The 17,609-nt window shown below is 50.1% G+C and overlaps 1 protein-coding gene across 1 annotated transcript in view; it reads left to right on the forward strand.

The window, feature by feature from the left end:
• Window positions 1–2,810: 2,810 nt before the first annotated feature.
• WNT4 (Wnt family member 4) overlaps window positions 2,811–17,609 on the forward strand; it is a 49,094-nt gene continuing 34,295 nt past the window's right edge. Inside the window, exon 1 of the mRNA XM_069079129.1 lies at window positions 2,811–2,978. Within this exon, the coding sequence (XP_068935230.1) occupies window positions 2,902–2,978 (77 nt within the window). The 5' untranslated portion in view covers window positions 2,811–2,901. The remainder of the gene's footprint in view (window positions 2,979–17,609) is intronic.

The following is a 17,609-nucleotide window of genomic DNA, read 5'->3' on the forward strand; positions in this document are numbered from 1 at the left end:
AAGTTAAGTTAAGCTAGGAAATAGCTATTGTGTTTATCCTTCATTCTCAAAGAGGACCATAGCATCAGGGAGATGATGACATGACTTGCAGTTGACTTTGATTTGAGTGAGGGAGGACTGTGCAGGGTCACCGGCTTCATTATCTCCTTCAGAGACACCTGGGTTCAGTGGCCAGCTATTCATCAGGATGACTGGAAATGACCCAAAGTAAGTATCTGAGGCTAGATTTGAACTGAGGTCTTCTTGACTCCAGGCCCGGTGTTCTATCTATTTCATCACCTAGGGTCTCAGGTAAAAAAAAAAAAAATATCCACATTCCTCTCCAAACACTGCCCACACTACCCCAGGTTACCTGCTGCTGCCAACTCTTAGTCCCTGAAGGGACCTTCAAGCTCATCTAGTCTAGTGATTTCCATTTTTCAGTTCTCAAATCCTTTGGGGATTCAAAAGGATGGCCCACAGGATGGCCCATAGATAGCACTAAAATTTGTTTAGTGATACCTTAAGCAGTAAATGATTGCAGAATATTATGAGTAGTATATTAAATTACCCTGGGGATTCACAATGTGTTTTTTGTTATTGAAAGGGGTTCAAGAAAAAAACAGTTGGAAACCACTGATCCATCCTTTATTTTCCAGATGAAGAAACTGAGACCCAGAGACCTTCTGGAGATTGTTCAAAATCACACCAAAAGTTCATAGCAGAACAAGGACTAGCAAACAGTCTCCTGGACTCCAAGTTAAGGGATTTTTTTTTTTTTTTTGCTTTTTTTGGAGGGGGGAAGGGAGGGCAATTGGGGTTAAGTGACTTGCCCAAGGTCACACAGCTAGTAAAAGTTGAGTGTCTGAAGCCGAGTTTTAACTCAGATCCTCCTGACTCCAGGGCTGGTGGTCTATTCACTTCACCACCTAGCTGTAAGGGCTTTTTTCCACTGCACAGAAAGTGAAAGAATCGAGTAATTAGGTCACCAGAGGAATGATTCGAGGAAAGGAGAGATCAATGTGGGTCAGAGCAATCAGAGAAGGTTTTATGGGAGAGCTAAAGTACAATTGTCACCCCATTATGGTATTTATAAACTTCTCTCACCCAACTCCACACTGGGAGCAGTACCTTGGATCTTTCTCAAAAAGCTTCTCTTCCTCCCATCCATGACCTCACAAATAGGGGGCTCAGAGGAGGGGAGTTACCCTACCAAGGTCACACAGTGAGGTGAAACCTCACTCAGACCCTACAGCTCCCTCTTCCTTTCATTAGCCAGATAGCCACAGTCCTCCTGGGTCCCTTATCCCCCCCCTGTACTATGCAACTCTGGGCTCTGCAGAGGCCTTCCCATGGCAGAGAAAGCTCCTTAGAAGAGGCAAGGTAAGACTGGAAGAAGCCTCAGAACAGAGATCAGAGCAGAGAATTCTCCTTAGAATGAACGATATCAGATCTAGAGGTGCCATTTAGAAACTTTAGGGCTTATCAATTGTTAATCGATATGCATTTATTAAGCACCTCTGTCTAGCCAGGCACTACTAGACTAATTTACAGATGAGGAAACAAAGACTGGGAGAACTCTGATCTCTGGACTCTCCCCTCAGGGGCCTTTGAGCCTGTCACCAGGGTCCCTCAGCTGTTGAATCGAAGGATCACAGGATGAGTGCTGGAAATCTCTGAAACTGTCTAGTAGAAGGATTCCTAATTTGTGGTCTATTGATTTCTTTGAGAATAAATTTGAGGGGGGTCTCATAAGTTTTTTTTTTTATATTTAGATAACTTTTCAGCTATCAGTGATGACCTTTGTAATCTCTGTATTTTATCATATAAATTTAAAAACCTGATTCTGAGAAGGGATCCATAGGCTTCAGACTGGACCAGGTCCATGACACAAAAAAGGGTTAGACCCCCTGATATAGTTCAACTCCCTCATTTCAACAAAGAGGGAAAATGAAATCCTGGGAAGGTAAATGATTTGTCCAGAGTCCCAGAGGGAATAAGCGAGGAAGCTGGGATTTGAACCAAGGCCCTTTGAATTGAATTGTCCATTACAACGTGAGAAAATAAGGAAAGTAGGGCTGCAGACCCTAGAAAAGGGGGTGAGGGCCGAGCCAGCGCAGTGCCTAGCTGGATGCAAGTGCCCCGTACCCAGAGCACCCAGAAACGTAGGCAGCTCGCCCCTTGCTCCCCCTGGCCCAGGCGGGGACTGTCTCCTGGACTCTCAGGGCCCCGAGTCGTGGGCTAGAGGAGCTGTGTCACAGCCCCCTGGGGCCTCGGGCTGGGTCCCTCGCTGTCCCAGGCTGGCCTGGGGAGCAGAAAGGGGAAGAAGCGGCGAATGGCGCCGCGGACCGTCCGGGTCTGGCTCCGAGGCCCGGGCCGCGCTGACCCCCGGGCCCAGAGGGAGGCCGGGCGCAGAGGGAGCAGGGAGCGTGCCCAGCCCCGGGCCGGGCCGGCCCGCCCCCCGGGGGGTGTCCCGGGCCGCTGGGCCCGCCCAGGTAACCCCATCCTCGGCCCGCCTCCGGCCCGCCCCCCCGCCCGCCTCTCCTCTCCCTCCTGCGCCGCATCTCGGGACTCTGGGGCTGCGCTGACAGTCGGCTCGGCGCGGAGCCGGGCAGCGGGCGCAGGAGCCGCCGGGCAGCCCGCAGCGCAGTGCAGCGGCGCAGAGACCAGAGAGCGCCCCGCCGGCCCCCGCCCGCCTGCTCGCCGGCCCCGGCCCGGCCCGGCCGGCCCCGCCCCGCCTGCCGCACCGCCCCCTGCCCTGCCCTGCCCTGCCCTGCCCTCCCCTCCCTGCCCGGCGCGGGCCCCTGCCCGGCCCCGGCTCTGGCTCCCGGAGTCGGACTCGGAGCCCGCGGGCTGCCCACCTGCAGCCCCGACGGGAGGGTCCCAGCGCGGCCGCTGCCCGGGCCGGGGGCCGGCGGCACGATGAGTCCGCGCTCCTGCCTGCGCTCCCTGCGCCTCCTGGTCTTCGCTGTCTTCTCGGCCGCCGCCAGCAACTGGCTGTAAGTGGGGCTGGGGGAGAGGAGAGCCGCCGAGCAGGGCTCGGGAGGGCAGAGCAGGGCAGGGCAGGGCGGGCAGGGCAGCAGCCGGCGGGAACGGGCTGGTGCCAGGCGGCTAAGGGCACTGGGCATGGGGGGCTAGGGTCCTAGGCTGCCCGCACGGTGCCGAGCAGGTGTTCTCCAGACTCCCTCCCTCCTGTCCCCCGCCACGGAAGGAGAGCTCCCAGCGGGCACCCCTGTCCTTCGGGGCCGCTGTCGGCCTGGGCAGCCCCGAGCCGGAGCTGGGGGAGCGCGGGTAGTGTGAGTGGGAGATGGCAGCTGGGGCTGGGAGAAGGGGTTCCTGTCCCGGGCAGATGGGCGCAGCTCTCCTGACTGCCCCCGCCTCCTACTCCCCGGACGCTCCTGCCTCCCTCGCCCCGGGTCCCCTGCCCTTCCCCTCTCCGGCTGGGGCTCGGCTGGCTCGGCTCTGACAGGTCTGTTGTGAAAGTCAATTACTAAGAAAGGCTCAGGGATTTAATAGCAGGTTAATCCCAAGAAGAGTCCCCGGGCGCTGCCTGTGCTCGGGTTGAGGTGCAGCCGGCGGCGGCCCGCGGGAGAGCTGGCGTGTAGGGACCTGTTTGTGCCCGGAGGAGGGGTTCGGGGATGGGGGGGGGGGGACCGCGGTGAGAGGGGCCGGGCTGGGGCCAGTGTGGTTTTTTAATGGCGGGTGAGATGTTGCTGACCTGGGTTTGGTCCTGAATCCCTTTCCCCAAGGAAGAACACGGCCTGGGCTGAATGAAAGAAGGACCTCTCCACCCAATACCCCCCCCTCTTCGCCCCCGCCCCAGCTCCCAAGATTGTAAGTTGGGCCAGTGGCCTTCAGGGGTCCCTGAGGGAACTTAGCTCTCCCTACCCCTGCTGTATGTGTAGGGGAGCTGTGATCCCTGGAGGGTCACCGAAGCCAGGGATGGGAGGGGGTGTTGGAGCTGGTCTGGGGAAAGAGGCCAGTGCAAGGAAAGGAGGGGGGAGTCCTTCCTCCTTCCCCTCCACCCTGGCATCTGCCCCCCTCCCATTTCCCCCAGATGCAGCAGCACCTGCGAGCATAATCCAGTCCTGTTTTATTTCGCTGCCCAGGGAGCCTAGACCCCAATATTGATCCGAGGACTAAAGGGGGGATATAACCAACAGTGTAGCCTGGGGTTTCCATGGAGACCGAGGAGAGAGGAAAAAAATTTTCTCTCTGCATGAAGACTGGAGAACAAACGTCTCCCATGAGTTTGCCTTAAGTGTCCACTGGCTGTTGCTATGAGGTCATTGTGGCCTGCCGGGCCTGCTGGGAAGGAACTGTGTTCTGTTGGGGTCAGAGCCACCGAGGAGTTTGGGGACTGAGGTGATGTGGAACTTTCCCAGCTGCTCAGGAGACCCACTTGGGGCAGAGCCTGGGGGAGGCTGCAAGTGGCTGGTAGACAGTTTTGTTTTTCTTGGATTCCTAATTTGATTAACACTTCAGGAGCTGCCCCGTGATGCTTACACAAACCCAGGCCAGCGCCATACATCCCCCCCACCCCCAACAGGATGGGAACTGGATAGCAAAGCTCTAAATCTGGAGGAGGAGACCCCCAGGATTGAGCCTTGGGTGGGGACTGCGGGGGACAGTGCCTGAAGAGCCCTAGGTCTGTTACCTTCTAAGCAAAGTTCTGGCCTCCGAAGGAGAGTTGGGGTCCCAGGGGTCAGTGGCCTAAGCTCTGTCTGAGTCAGGGCTGTTTGTTTGTCTTGGGCATCTCGTCAAGGAGCCAAGTGCTACATGCAGCCCAGCCAGCTGGGGTGGGGGCTCTCCCACCACCGGATAGTGGAAGTACATGGAAGCAACATTACCTGGCATTTCTACACGGCTTTATAGTGCAGGAGGCACTTAGCCCACAACCACCGGATGAAATGATCTACAAGGCCCTTTCCAGTTTGCAGTCCTGTAATCCCTTTGACCCTGGTGGGGAGACACTGTAAATCCTTATCTTCCTATTTTACAGATGAGGAAACTGAGACTTAGGGGAAAGCAAGTGATTCATCCCAGGTGACATAGCCAAGCGACAGACCCAGGAACCAATCCCAAGTTTTTCTGAAGCTGAGTCAGGGTTCTTCCCACTGCTACTGAATGGTGATTTCTGTTCTGGCTGGGAATCATAATCCTTTGGGGATACTGAGGGCACAGTACCCCCCCACACACACACACATCACATGCATACACCAGCACCGCCGCCCCGCCCCAAGCAAGAGAAGCCCCTTCCCACTTCCCAGCCACATCACAGCTGCTCAGTGGGTCTCCATACCAACAAGGGGGAACTTCAGTAGTCCAATTTTTATATTGCGGGAGCAGGAAGCAGCTATAGGCAGAGCTTGGCAAACCTGTTCTCTGGGGCCAACAGGTGAGTCGGGTTGTGGGGCAGCAGATCCTGGGGATAGCCTCACCAGCACCCCTTCAACGACCAAAGGCCAAAGGAAGGTTTCTGAGGCTACACTGCCCTGAGCATTGGCATCTCAGCTCCTGGCCAGGTTCCAAGATGAGGTCAATCAACAGGCATTCCACATGTTTGAGGGAATCCAGGGGGACTAGACTCTCCAAGTTGGAAAGAACCTCAAAGGCCATCTAGGCCAGTCCCAAATGGATAAATAGTTATTAAACTGAATTACTGGTCATCTCCGATGTGTCCAGAGCTAAACTAAAGACGCACAACACATCGCAGCTTCCCTCCCCAGTAGGAAATAGAAAAAAAAAATAGCAGTAACAGTTCACCTTTCTATAACATTCAAGTTTATAAAGCACTTTTATAAACAGAATGTCCCAAAGGTCTTAATGCAGTTTTAAGGTATTAGAGCTGTTGGCTGCACTAAGACTTTTGGGACACCTAGTATATTACCCTCATTCCAGCTTCCAAAAAGTTGTTGAGGCAGGTACTATGGGTATCATTAGGTCCTCTTTTATAGTGACCATTAAGCAATTTGCCCAGCACAGTATAGTGGAAAAAGCACGTGACTGGGGGAGGGGAGGAGAAGGCAGAAAACCTAGGTTCAAATACTTCCTCTGATACTGACTGCCTGTGTGACCTTAGGCAAGTCACTTGACCTTCTCTGGCCTTAGTTTCTTCATCAACCAATGAGCATTTATTTAAGAACCTGCAATGCGCCAGGTGCTGGGGATACAAAAATAAAACAATCCTCGCTATCTAAGCACTGAAGCTAATGTTGAAAATGAGGGAGTTATGAGGTCCCTTCCAGTCTAGACCTCTGATCCCCAAATGGAATCCTGTGATACGAGGTCATAGGGCTACTAAGTGTTGAAGCCAGGCCCCGGGGCTCCCCACTCCAAGTGCCCTGATTCATCCACTTGATCACGTTGGTCTCCTGCATTAGACAGCCTCTCAGCTGGAGAGGCCTGACACCTCAAGAAGTCTGTCATCCACTTGGGAGGCAAGACTGACCTATGAAATAGCAGTATATTGGGAAGTATGCTGGATTTGTCATCAGGGACCTGGGTTCAAATTCAGGTTCTGTTATTTAATGTTTGCATCAGTCAGTCAGTTGATAAACATTTGGTAAGCACCAACTATGTGCCAGGCTAAGTGCTGAGATTACAAAGGAAAAAGTCAGTCCCTGCATGTAAGGAGCTCACAGAACCACAGGGGAGACAACATGGAAACTAATCTGTGCAAACCAGATAAACTGGACAGAACCTACAGGCTAGGTACCACCAGTAAGGGGAATTGAGGGAAATTTCTTGTAGAAGGTGGGGCTTTAGTTGAAAAAAGCTGGGAGACAGAATTATGTGAGGAGAGGGTTCTGGGCATGGGGGATAGGCAGTGAAAATCCCCTTGAGAGAACAGGGCTCAGCCTGATGTGTGTAGGCTGTGTGTAGGGAGCGTAGGGGTACACTGGGCATGCTGACCTACTTTGGTCTAGTCACAGAGGTAGGATCTCAGGACCCTCCTGAAAACTTGAGCCAGTGGTCATGGGACTGCACCGGTCCTTGAGGGAATGAGGTTCTCCTCCTGGCTTGGCCACTCACTAGCTGTTGGACCTCTGACAAATAGTTTGCTGTGGCTAATGCCTATGCACCTGGGGTGATCAACCAAGCCAGTGGCTGCAAAGTGCTTTGAAAAACTGAGACCACTATATAACTGGGGGAGGGGGTGTGGCAGGGCAGGGAGCAGGAAGGAGGAGGGAAGGAATTATTGTTTTCCTGAGAAGGAGGAAAGGAACAGCTGGATGGAAAGGAGGAAGGCACAGTAGAGTCAGGAAGACCTGAGTTCAAATCTAGTCTCAGACACTTATTAGCAATATGACCCTGGGCAAGACACCTAACCATTGTCTGCCTTAGTTTCCTCAACTGGAAAAAAGGGACAATAATAACACACCTACCTTCCGGGCTTGTAAGAATCAAATGAGATGATATTTGTAAAGCACTAAGTCCAGTGCCCGGCATATAGTAGGCCCTTAATAGATGCTAATTCCCTTCCCTTCCCAGTGATAGACCCGCAGGATAAACCAAGGCAAGATACTATTCCTCACCTGGAAGGGCACTTACTCAAAGGACTGAAGAATTTTTCAAATTGAAGCTTCATCCTTCCTAAAGGGACAGCAAAAGGAGCCCTAGGTTCATAAGATCCTTAATCTAGATTTGGAAGAGAACTGGTCCAACCCCCTCATTTTACAGATGAAACTGAGGCTTATAAAGGTGACCAGCCCAAGGTCACACAGGCAGAAAATAGCAGAGTAGATTGGAAATCAGATCCCTGAGCACCCAATCCAGCCTTCTTTCCACTGTTGCTATTAAGCGACAGCCCTATCACTTCATAGCTGTGTGGCCTCAGACAAATGAATTCATCTCCCCGAGCCTCACTTTTAGGCTTAAAATGGGCTGGAGAAGGAAAGAGCAAAACACTCCAGTATCTTTGCCAAGAAAACCTCAAAGGGTGCAAAGAAGAGTCAGACACAACTGAAAGATGACTGAACAACAATAAAATCCACAGTGTTGGGAGGGGTTGGGAGAACAGGGAAGGCAGTAACAGCACCCCCCCCCCGCCTTCCCCACATGACATCCTGATCATTGTACCGAAAGCACCATGTGCTTAGGAATTGATGAGCAAATGTGGCTCCTTGTTATCCAGAACACCAGTGACTGAGGGGCTGTGCCTGACGGCGATTCCCTTGGGACCCTTTCTTTTCTGTCTTTGCAGTAACAATTTGTACCACATACTAGGACTAGGTGCTTGTTGAGTAAATGGATGCATGTGCTCATTGAGGAATAAACGTGAACTAGACTGGGAGTCAAAGACCCTGGGTTCCCATGTTTCATCTGAATAACTCTGGGCAAGTCATTGCTTCTTTGCAAATCTATTACCTCTTGCTTCACAGAAGTTGCCAAGAGGCAGATTTGGGCTTGATGTCAGGAAAACCTTACTAGAACTTGGAGCTGTCCAGGAATGGAAGGGACCACTTGAGGAGGGAGTGAGCTCCCCGTCCCTGGAGATATTCAAGCAGAGGGTGAAGGATCACTTGTTGGGGATTTTGTGGAAGGGATTCCCATTCAGGTCTGGGGAAGACCCATGGGATGGCCACTTACATCTCTTCCAACTCTGAGGTTCTGGGGTGGAGACAGGATTGGACTCAGTAAGCTTCTTTCCCTACAGTCTTATGATATTATACTTGGGCTGGTAAGAGACTTGGACCAAAGGAAGGAAGGTGGGGAAGGGAATGGGGATGCACTGGTTTCCTCCCTGGCCCAGCTTTGTAAGCACTTGCTCTGTCTAGACAGAATCATGGCATAGGCACCAAGGATTGGAAAAGTTCCCCCTTTTGCCAGTTTTCCTATATTCCATATTATTCTGATAATTCCATTGTTATCGTAATAATAACTGACATTTATATAGCACTTTAAGGTTTGCAAAGTACCTTACACATATTCTCCCATTTAAGCCTCAAGATGACTTTCTAAGGTAGGTGCTTTTATCCCCATTTTACAGGTAAGGAAATGGAGGCTCAGATTTGCCCAAAGTCACATAGTTAATAAATGTCAGTGGTAAGAGTTGAAGTCAAGCCTTCCTGACCACCAAGCCCAGCTGGTTGCACTCTATGACACACAGCCTCTTGTCTAAATAGCAAGATCTGGAATGGAACTTAGAGGTGTTCTGGTCCATCCCCTTCATTCTAAAGAAGACCACCCTGGAGCCCAGAAATGGGAAAGGGACTTGGGATAAGGCCGGGCAGATGAGAGCAGATGGCAGATTGGGGATTTGAAGTCTGAGTTCTGACTCTTTTCTTACCCCACCTCACAGACAAGTAATCTTCCTCTAGGCTGGAGAGATCAGGGGACACCCCACCTGGCCTCCAGAAGACACCCCAGGGTGACTGCTTGGCACTGCCAGGAGTGCTGCCTGAGCCTCAGCAAGTGTGCCCAGGCCTGTCTCAGGGCACATAGTGTTCAATGCCCAGCCCTCTGGGAGGGGGGTGGTTATCCCCATTCTGACTGATTCCCAGGTGTGTGTGTGCGTGTGTGTGTGTGTGTGTGTGTCTGCACCCTGGGGCATGTCAGAAGGGCACAGGCCCCAGCTGGGTGTAATTCCCCAAACATGGGTGTGGCATGGTCTGGTGTGCCACCATGGACTCTGATGAGCCAAGCCTGCAGCTCTATTCCATGTGCAGGGTGATCAGTCTGAGCCTCGGTATGTGCTGCTAAGCTTGCTCACTCACAGGGGAGGGTATGGCCCCCCCACCTCTGTGAAGCCACCCCCTAGAAGGGCAGCCCCCTTCTTCAGTGTCCTGTCTCTGCTTCTTTGTGCTACACCGGGCTCTCATAGAATCACAGATTTCAAGCTGGAAGGAACCTGAGAAACCATCTAGTCAATCCTCCCATTCTGTAGATGTGGAAAATGAGGCCAGGATTTGAACCCACATCCTCTGACTTCAAATTCGTCATGTTTTCCATTGTGTCACAAAGCGTTGCATTAAAGCTACATACATACAATATTCAACTTTAAGCTCCTTGAGCAGAGTAGTATTCAGTAAAAATTGGATGAAGAACTGAATGAATGAATGACATTTGACTTGAGGAACAGGGGTTTAGAGCTAACATCTACATTGTTGCATCCCATAAAATTATAATGTTTAGAGCTAGAAAAGACATTTGGAGGTCAACCCAAAGCTTTTGTTCTACAGAGAATATAAAGCCCAGAGAGATTAAGTGATTCAAACTTCAGTAGCTCCCTATTGCCTCTGAGATAAGTTACAAACTCCTCATCTTGGCACCCAAAGTCATTCACAGTCTGGCACCAGAATGCTTTTTAAAATTTATTTTCCATTGTTTGCCTTCATGTACTCCAGGGTCCAGTCAGACTGGGCTGCTTATTGTTCCCTGAACTCATCTCCCGCCTCCATGCCTGTGTTCCCATGTTTGGAATGCACTTCCTCCAGCACCTCCTTTTCTTAGAATCCCTAATACTTACTCACCTGAACTGTATCCTCTTCCCATACTTACCTACAGAGAAAGAGAAAGAGAGAGAGGGACAGAGAGGAAAAGAAGAAGAGAGGGAAAGAAACAGAGACAGAGAGAGAGAGAGAGAGGAGAGAGAGAGAAAGGGAGAGACAATGTAATCCCCAGGGAGGTAAAGGTTCTATTTCCATTTGTCTTTGCATTCCTACTAGTGACATTTAGTATCCTGTAGCACAGAACACTTAAAATCAGTGTTGGTTGAATTGTATTGAGAAGGTATCAGACCTGGCTGGCAAACTTTAGCTCCTCCAATTCCAAAATCCAGGGCTCCCTGGACTGGAATCCACTCTGAGGAGTCAGGTCTGGACTCAGGCTGGGTTCGGTCCTTGTCCCTTCTGCCTTCTCATAGGCTTGAGCTCCGATCCTTGCAGCCCTGGGGTGTGGGCCTGTGTAGGCAAGCGCACTGCTATATGTCTAGAAGGTGCATGCATGCATGCGTGGTGAACCTGACACTCAGAACCAGAATGGATGCCCTCTGTCCCTCTGCCTCCCCGAGGCCTAAAGGTCAGGGCATTCCAGAAGGGTTTGCTCAGGCACCCCCATGACCCAACTGCTGTCTTCTCCTTTTTGATTTTTCTCTGGGGCTCCTGGATTAGCAACTGAGTGGCTCAGCCAGAGTCTGACAAGAAGGGGCTCCCCAAACCTGTCAAAACTCGCCCGACTCCCGGCCCTCTGGCTCTGTTTGGAAAGCATCTTGCGCACACCAGACTCTCCTCCCAGACTCCTCAGACAAGGCCCTGAAGCAACCAGCAGAGCCAATTGGGCTAAGTGAAGAGTGAGGGGAGTGGGAGAAGGGGGCCAATGCCCACCCCCCTCCCTAAATTTAGCTTTAAAAGGAGCAGCACTGCCTGGGTACTATGTACTGGGACTAGGGAAGAGCACCACAAGGGAGTCGAGTCCCAGCACAACTACTGACCTTAGACAAGTCACCCCTTCTTTGGACCTTACTCCTTACCTTTGTCATATAAGGGCAGGGAATTAGAGTCCTCTCTAAACTTCTTCCCAGCTCTGACAGTCTATCTCCTAAGTTCCCTCCCAGCTCTGCATTCTGTGTTCTAAGGGCCCTCCCAGCTCTGACATCCTGTGTTCTAAGGGCCCTCCCAGGAGTGTTCTAAGGGCCCTCTCAGCTCTGACACTGTGTTCTAAGGGCCCTCCCAGCCCTGACATCCTGTGTTCTAAGGGCCCTCCCAGCTCTGACATTCTGTCTTCTAAGATCCTTCCCTCTGTCATTTTCTGTCCTAAGATCCTTCCCTCTGACATTCTGTGCTCTAAGGGCCCTCCCAGCCCTGACATCCTATGTTCTGTGGGCCCTCCTGGCTCAGACATTCTAAGCTCTCACATCCTAAGGTCCTTTCTGCATGTGCATCTTATGACCCTCCATTTCAGATACTGAAACCAAAAGACTGTTTGTGAAATCCACTCCCTCAACAAACTCCGATGCTTTCAACCCAGCTGGAAAGTGACCCTGTGACCCGGCTGGGTCTGTCTCCAGATTTCCCCATGGGGACTGCCAGGTTTTATCTCTGCGTCCCAAATCTCATCCTCTGTGCCTTAGCCAAGGGCAGAAGGAGGCCTGCTCCCTGCAGTAACCCCCATCAGCAGCATTCCCTGAACCCCCCTCCCTCCCCCCACCCCACCTTCCTTCCAGGCACATTTTACACCAAACCATTGCAAAAAAATTCCAAGCCATCAGAGAACTCCAGGTCTGAGGGAACCGGGCTGAGCAGAGGCCAGGAGAGAGGGGAGAGGAAGGAGGTCTTTCCCAAAACCAAAAGAACCTAGTCTGAGAAAAACATTATGCCTGCAGAGAGAACAGGAGCCCACTGCCAGGAAAGAAAGGGGAAATCTGCTTCCTGGGGGTCCCCTGGGGATTTGGGCTGCTGTTGCTCTGAGAAGACTTCCTTACACAGTTCAGTAATAGTAGAAAGGGCACCAGACTTGGGGTCAGGAAAGAGCTGGGTGTGAATCCTGGCTCTAACACTTACTAAGCTATTTAACCTTAGAAGGGCAGCTAGAGGGCGCCATAGTGGATGTAGCGCTGACCTGATGTCAGGAAGACTTGACTTCTTGAGTTCAAATCCTGGCCTCAGACACTTCCTAGCTGTGTGACCCTGGGTAAATCACTTAACTCTGTTTGCTTCACTTTCCTCATCTGTAAAATGAGCTGGAGAAGGAAATGGCAAACCACTCCAATATCTCTTCCATGAAAACTCCAAAAGGGGTCATGGAGAGTCTGAAACAACTAAACAACAATAAAAATTGGGTTTGGGAGGCAAGGGAAAGGAAGGAGAAGAATTAGCTAGACTTGTTTTGTTTCTCAGTTTGAATCCCAGTTTCTTTCTGATCTCATTTCGAGCCTTGCCTGGAGCTGCAGAGATGTTTTATTCCTAGCATAGACATATATCTCAAATGAGTTAATTTTTATAAAGCACTTAGCAATTGCCTCACACAGAATCGGCATTTAATAATGCTTGTCCCCTTACCATTTCCCCATATGACCTTGTCAAGCATCCTCTGCTTCCCCATAGTTCTCATTTCTAAATCACCTTAAGATGTAGGAAACACTTTACTCCTAACAGCCCTATGATGCATGTAGCATAACTATTAGGCAACCTAAACACAAAATGTAATTTTTTTAAAAATATACAAAAACAAAAAGGAGATACTTTTCAGTTAAACAGTTAAGGGGAAATTTCTAAACCAAGCAAGGGGTATAGAAATGAACATTCAAAGTAAAACAGAAAATTTCAATTATATAAGATTTCAGTGTTTTTTGCAGAAACAAAATCAATACAGCTTGAATAAGAAGGAAATTATCAAAAAGGCAAAAATAATTATATCATATCTCATATAAAAGTTTGATATCCAAGATATAGAGGGAATTGACATTAAATATATGTAGATAAAATCAAGAGCCATCCCCAAAGGATATGGGATAAAAGATATAAACAAAGTGTCAAAGATCAACAATAATATAGAAAAATTCTCCAAATCACAACTAAAAAGAGAAATACTGTGAGGTTTCACCTTACACCCGTTGGGTTGGCATAGGTTATTTTAACCTATAAAGACTGAAAGAGCCAACATTGGAGAGGCTGACAAGAACTCTAACATATGTCTGATAAAGTTCTGAATTATTCCAACCATTCTGTAAAAAGTTTTGGAATTCTGGGGGCGAGGGCAAGGCCACTAAAACTGCTCTCATCCTTTGACTTAGTGTTCCTACTATTGAGCATATACCCCAAGGAGATGAATTATTATATGCAATTATCATCACTCCTTTTTTGACCAAGAAGGAGACTGAGACTCAGAAAAGATGAAATGGCTTGCCCATGGTCGGACCGTTAGGAAGTGCAGTATCTGAGTATACAGTATCCTCGAGGTATCTGACTATATCTGTCGCTCTTTACTCTATATCTCTGCCTCTCCATGATTTAGGGGTAGTGGTAGCCTGAAACATCCAGAACTAGGACTTTGGAGTGCAGTAATTTAGTCTGTGGACAGAGCAGGTATTTCTAAGGGAAGGTAACAGGATGGATTGTGTGTCGAAGCTGGGGTGTGAAGGGGCAGAGTAGGGAAGCCTTTACAAAGCTGTGCCTGGGAGAGATTTTTTTTTTTTTGACCAAGTGGAGACAGCCTAACCTTTCAAATAAATTGCCCTGGAGCCCTATGAACACCAATCTGATTGTTCACTTTTCCTACAAATGAACTGAAGATTATGCCTTTGAGTCCCCTTCTGTCCTAAGGACATCACCCTTAGGAATTCATTGGGAAATCCTGGCAGGGGAAGTGGGGGTGGGGGTTGAGGAATCCAGCCTGAACTAGATAGCAATCTCCCCTAAAGTGGAGTTGGTTGTTGGGTAAACTATGCACCCAATACCCTGATCCTGAGATAACCCTTACAAAAACACCTGGTCCCCACTCCTTCCCTCCAGGCCTGGGCTCCCAGTGGTGCAGGCAACCCTACCAGCATGGGCCTAACAACACCCAGCTAGCTCTGCACCCAAGGAAGGGACGCTGCCAGTACTGGGGATTCCCCAACAGCCTTGGCTAGTGCTGCTGCCAGCCCCACCCAGGGCCTTGCCAGTTCCCCTGGGAGCAAGAATCCAGAGAAATGCCCTTTCACCAATATTTGGATGCAGGGGAGGAGCAGAAAAGAGCCCCGAGAACTTGGTTGGGGAGATAGGGCCCACAGGAAATAGCTAGCAATTTATATGCCTTAAGATTTGCAAAATACTTTACATATGTTATCTTGTTTGATCAGCAGAAAAGGCAGTGGTTGTTGGGGCAAAATCCCTCCCCATCCCTGGGACGCTTCCTAGCTCTGAATGCCTGACCTCTACTCCACCTTCCTCTGTCTGAGGGTCAGGCTCCCTACTTTTCATGTTAGGCCCCAACTACCTCCCCCTGGGAGGTAGGTGCTATCATTATATTATCCCTGTTTTACAGATGAGAAAACTGAGGCTATGAAAGATTTAGTGAGTTCTTCAGGGTCCCACAGTTATTAAGGGTCTCAGGAAGGATTTGAATACAAGTCTTCCTGACTTCAGGCCCAGTGCACTATCCATTGTGTGTCCTAACTACTAGGAAAAGAAACTGGAGAAGCTGAAACCCTCAGAGATGGGGTTGGGGAGCAGGGCCATCAGGACAGGAAATGGGGACGACTAGACTCCCAATAGATAAGTGAGGAGGGCTGGCCCTGAAGGCTGGAAGATGTGAGGATCTGGGCTATCAAGACAGAAAGTGGGGGGAGGGACTTTCAGAAATGAGATGGGGGAAAGGGCCCTCAGAACAGGAAGCTGGGGGCCTGAGCCAGTAGGCAGTAAAGGGTAAATGGACTCTCAGGAATAAGAAGTGAAGGAGCTGGGTCATGAGGGCATCCTTACTGGTGGTGTGACCTTGGACAAGTCACCCCTCCCTGAGCCTCATTTTCTCCCTCTGTGAAATGGGATCTATAATACTAATAAACCCACTACCCAGAGGTATTATATATAGGAGAAAGTGCTCAGGTGTAGGAGGAGATGTGAACCTTTAGAGATGGGAAGTGAGAAGTTAGACCCTCAGAGACAGAGAAGAGTGCTTGGACAGTCAGGATAGGAAGTGGAGAATAAGGCCCTCAGAGATAGGTCACTAGACTTAGAGTCCATAAAGCCTGCGCTCAAGTCTTGCCTCAGATACCCCTAAGTCATTTTTTCACCTTTCTAGGTCTCAGTTTTCTCATCCATAAAAGGAGAAGGTTGGACCTTCTCATACCCCCAAGGTCCCTCCTGTTCTCGAATCTCTGGTCCTAAGGAGAATTGGGCCTTCAGAAATAAGAAAGGGGAGAAGATGGGGCTCTATGCCTTCCAGACAGGAACTGCATAGCTGGCCACTCAGAGCAAGGGAGCTGGTACCTTAGCATCAACAGTGCGGGGCATGACTCTCACATAGGAAGTGGGGTGGAGGCAGAGTTTTCCGAGCCAGGATGTGGAGGGAAGTGGGTTTCCCAGGGATGGGGATGGTATGTTACCCCAACAACCACTCAACTTTCCCATGAATCAGGCTCTAGGGACAGAAATGCCCTCATGGTGACTAAGGCGGCCACAGCTAGGTCAGCACTTGGCCCCCTCCAGCCACATGAGCCCAACAGGCATTCCATCCCCTTCCCACCCACCCTGTTTGTAGGCCTGGAGATCAGCAAGAAGACCTGAGGGGAGAAGGACAAGAAAGCAGCAATACCTCCACAAGGGGTGCCAACCCTTCTGTTTCTCCTGGCCTAAACCAGTGACCAGCCCTGTCAATTCTCCTACAAAACCTGGGCCCTCACTGCAAACCCCTGCGTTCCACCATCCCCTCTGGTGTGCACCTGGGATAAAAAAAAGCCCACAAATGGCTAGAGAGGCCCCCAGCCCCAAGGTCCTGAGGACTCTCAGCTCTTCTCAGTGAAACAGTGAAGTCCCTCATACACAAAAAGACAACAATTATGCAATAGGAAGTAATGACACAGGACCTGAACTGGGAGTCAAGAGGCCTGGGTTTGAGTCCTAGCTCCGACAAGAGTAGATGGCCATGAGCATAGAAGTAATAATTGAAACTCAGACAGGTTCAGTTCATCAAGGGAAGGACCAGAATTAGATTAGATTAAGCAAGCCTATATTAAGTTCTTGCTATGAGCCAGAAAGGCAAAAAATAAAATAGTCCCTGTCCTCAGGAAGCTTACATTCTAGTAAAGAAAAGCAACATGACCTGAATAAGAAATACAAAATGTGCACCAAGGACTTTGGAAAGGGAAGGGCACTAGCGACTGAGGGAGGGGGTGTTAGAAAGACCCACTTATCCTTTGAAGGGAGCCTTGAAAGAAGCTAGAATTCTAAAGGGAAGGGCTGAGGGAGGCCATTCGCCACACCGGGAACAGCCCTGAGAAAGAAGATGCCTCATACAAGGATGAGTTGGTTTGACTAGAACATAGAGTATGTGAAGCCTGTTAAGAGGCTGGTACCACATTGTGAAGGCCTTTGAAGGACAAAAGAAGGATTTCTTTTTTATCCTGGAGGCAAGTGAGAGTCACAGAAACTTCTTGAGCAGAGGAGTAACAAAGGTCATATCTGTGCTTTCAAAATATCCGTTTAGCCTCTATTTGGTGATTGTACCTTGAGAGAGGAGAGGCTGGAGGTAGGAAAACCAAGTAAGAGACTACTTCTGTAATCCAAGCAAGAGATTATGGCAAGAAGGGGACGGGTTTCAGAGGTCCTATGGAAGCAGAACCAGCACTCTTGGCCAATTGACTGGATATGGGAGTTGAGGGATAATGAAGAGTCAGGGTCACAAACCTGGGCGATTCCCTCAACAGAAACAGGAATGTTGGGAGGAAATATAGGCTTAAGGGGGAAGATAATGAGCTCGGTGTGGGGTGAGTCTGAGATGTTTGGGGAACATTCAAGTGGAGGCAGTTTGAGATGAAGGACTGAGCTTAGGAGGGAGACTAAGGCTGGCAGTCATGATAGTCATGATGGAGATGTCAGTGGGACCCATGGAGAGAGGGGGGAGAGAAGAAGAGAGAGAAAGAGGTGGGGGGAGGAAGGGAGGGAGGGGGAGAGAGACAGAGGAGAGACAGAGGAGAGACAGAGAGGAGA

The sequence above is a fragment of the Petaurus breviceps genome, unplaced genomic scaffold (assembly GCF_028583685.1).
Source record: "Petaurus breviceps papuanus isolate PSGF00001 unplaced genomic scaffold, PetGlider_PUasm1.0 91041, whole genome shotgun sequence".
Classification (NCBI taxonomy): domain Eukaryota; kingdom Metazoa; phylum Chordata; class Mammalia; order Diprotodontia; family Petauridae; genus Petaurus; species Petaurus breviceps.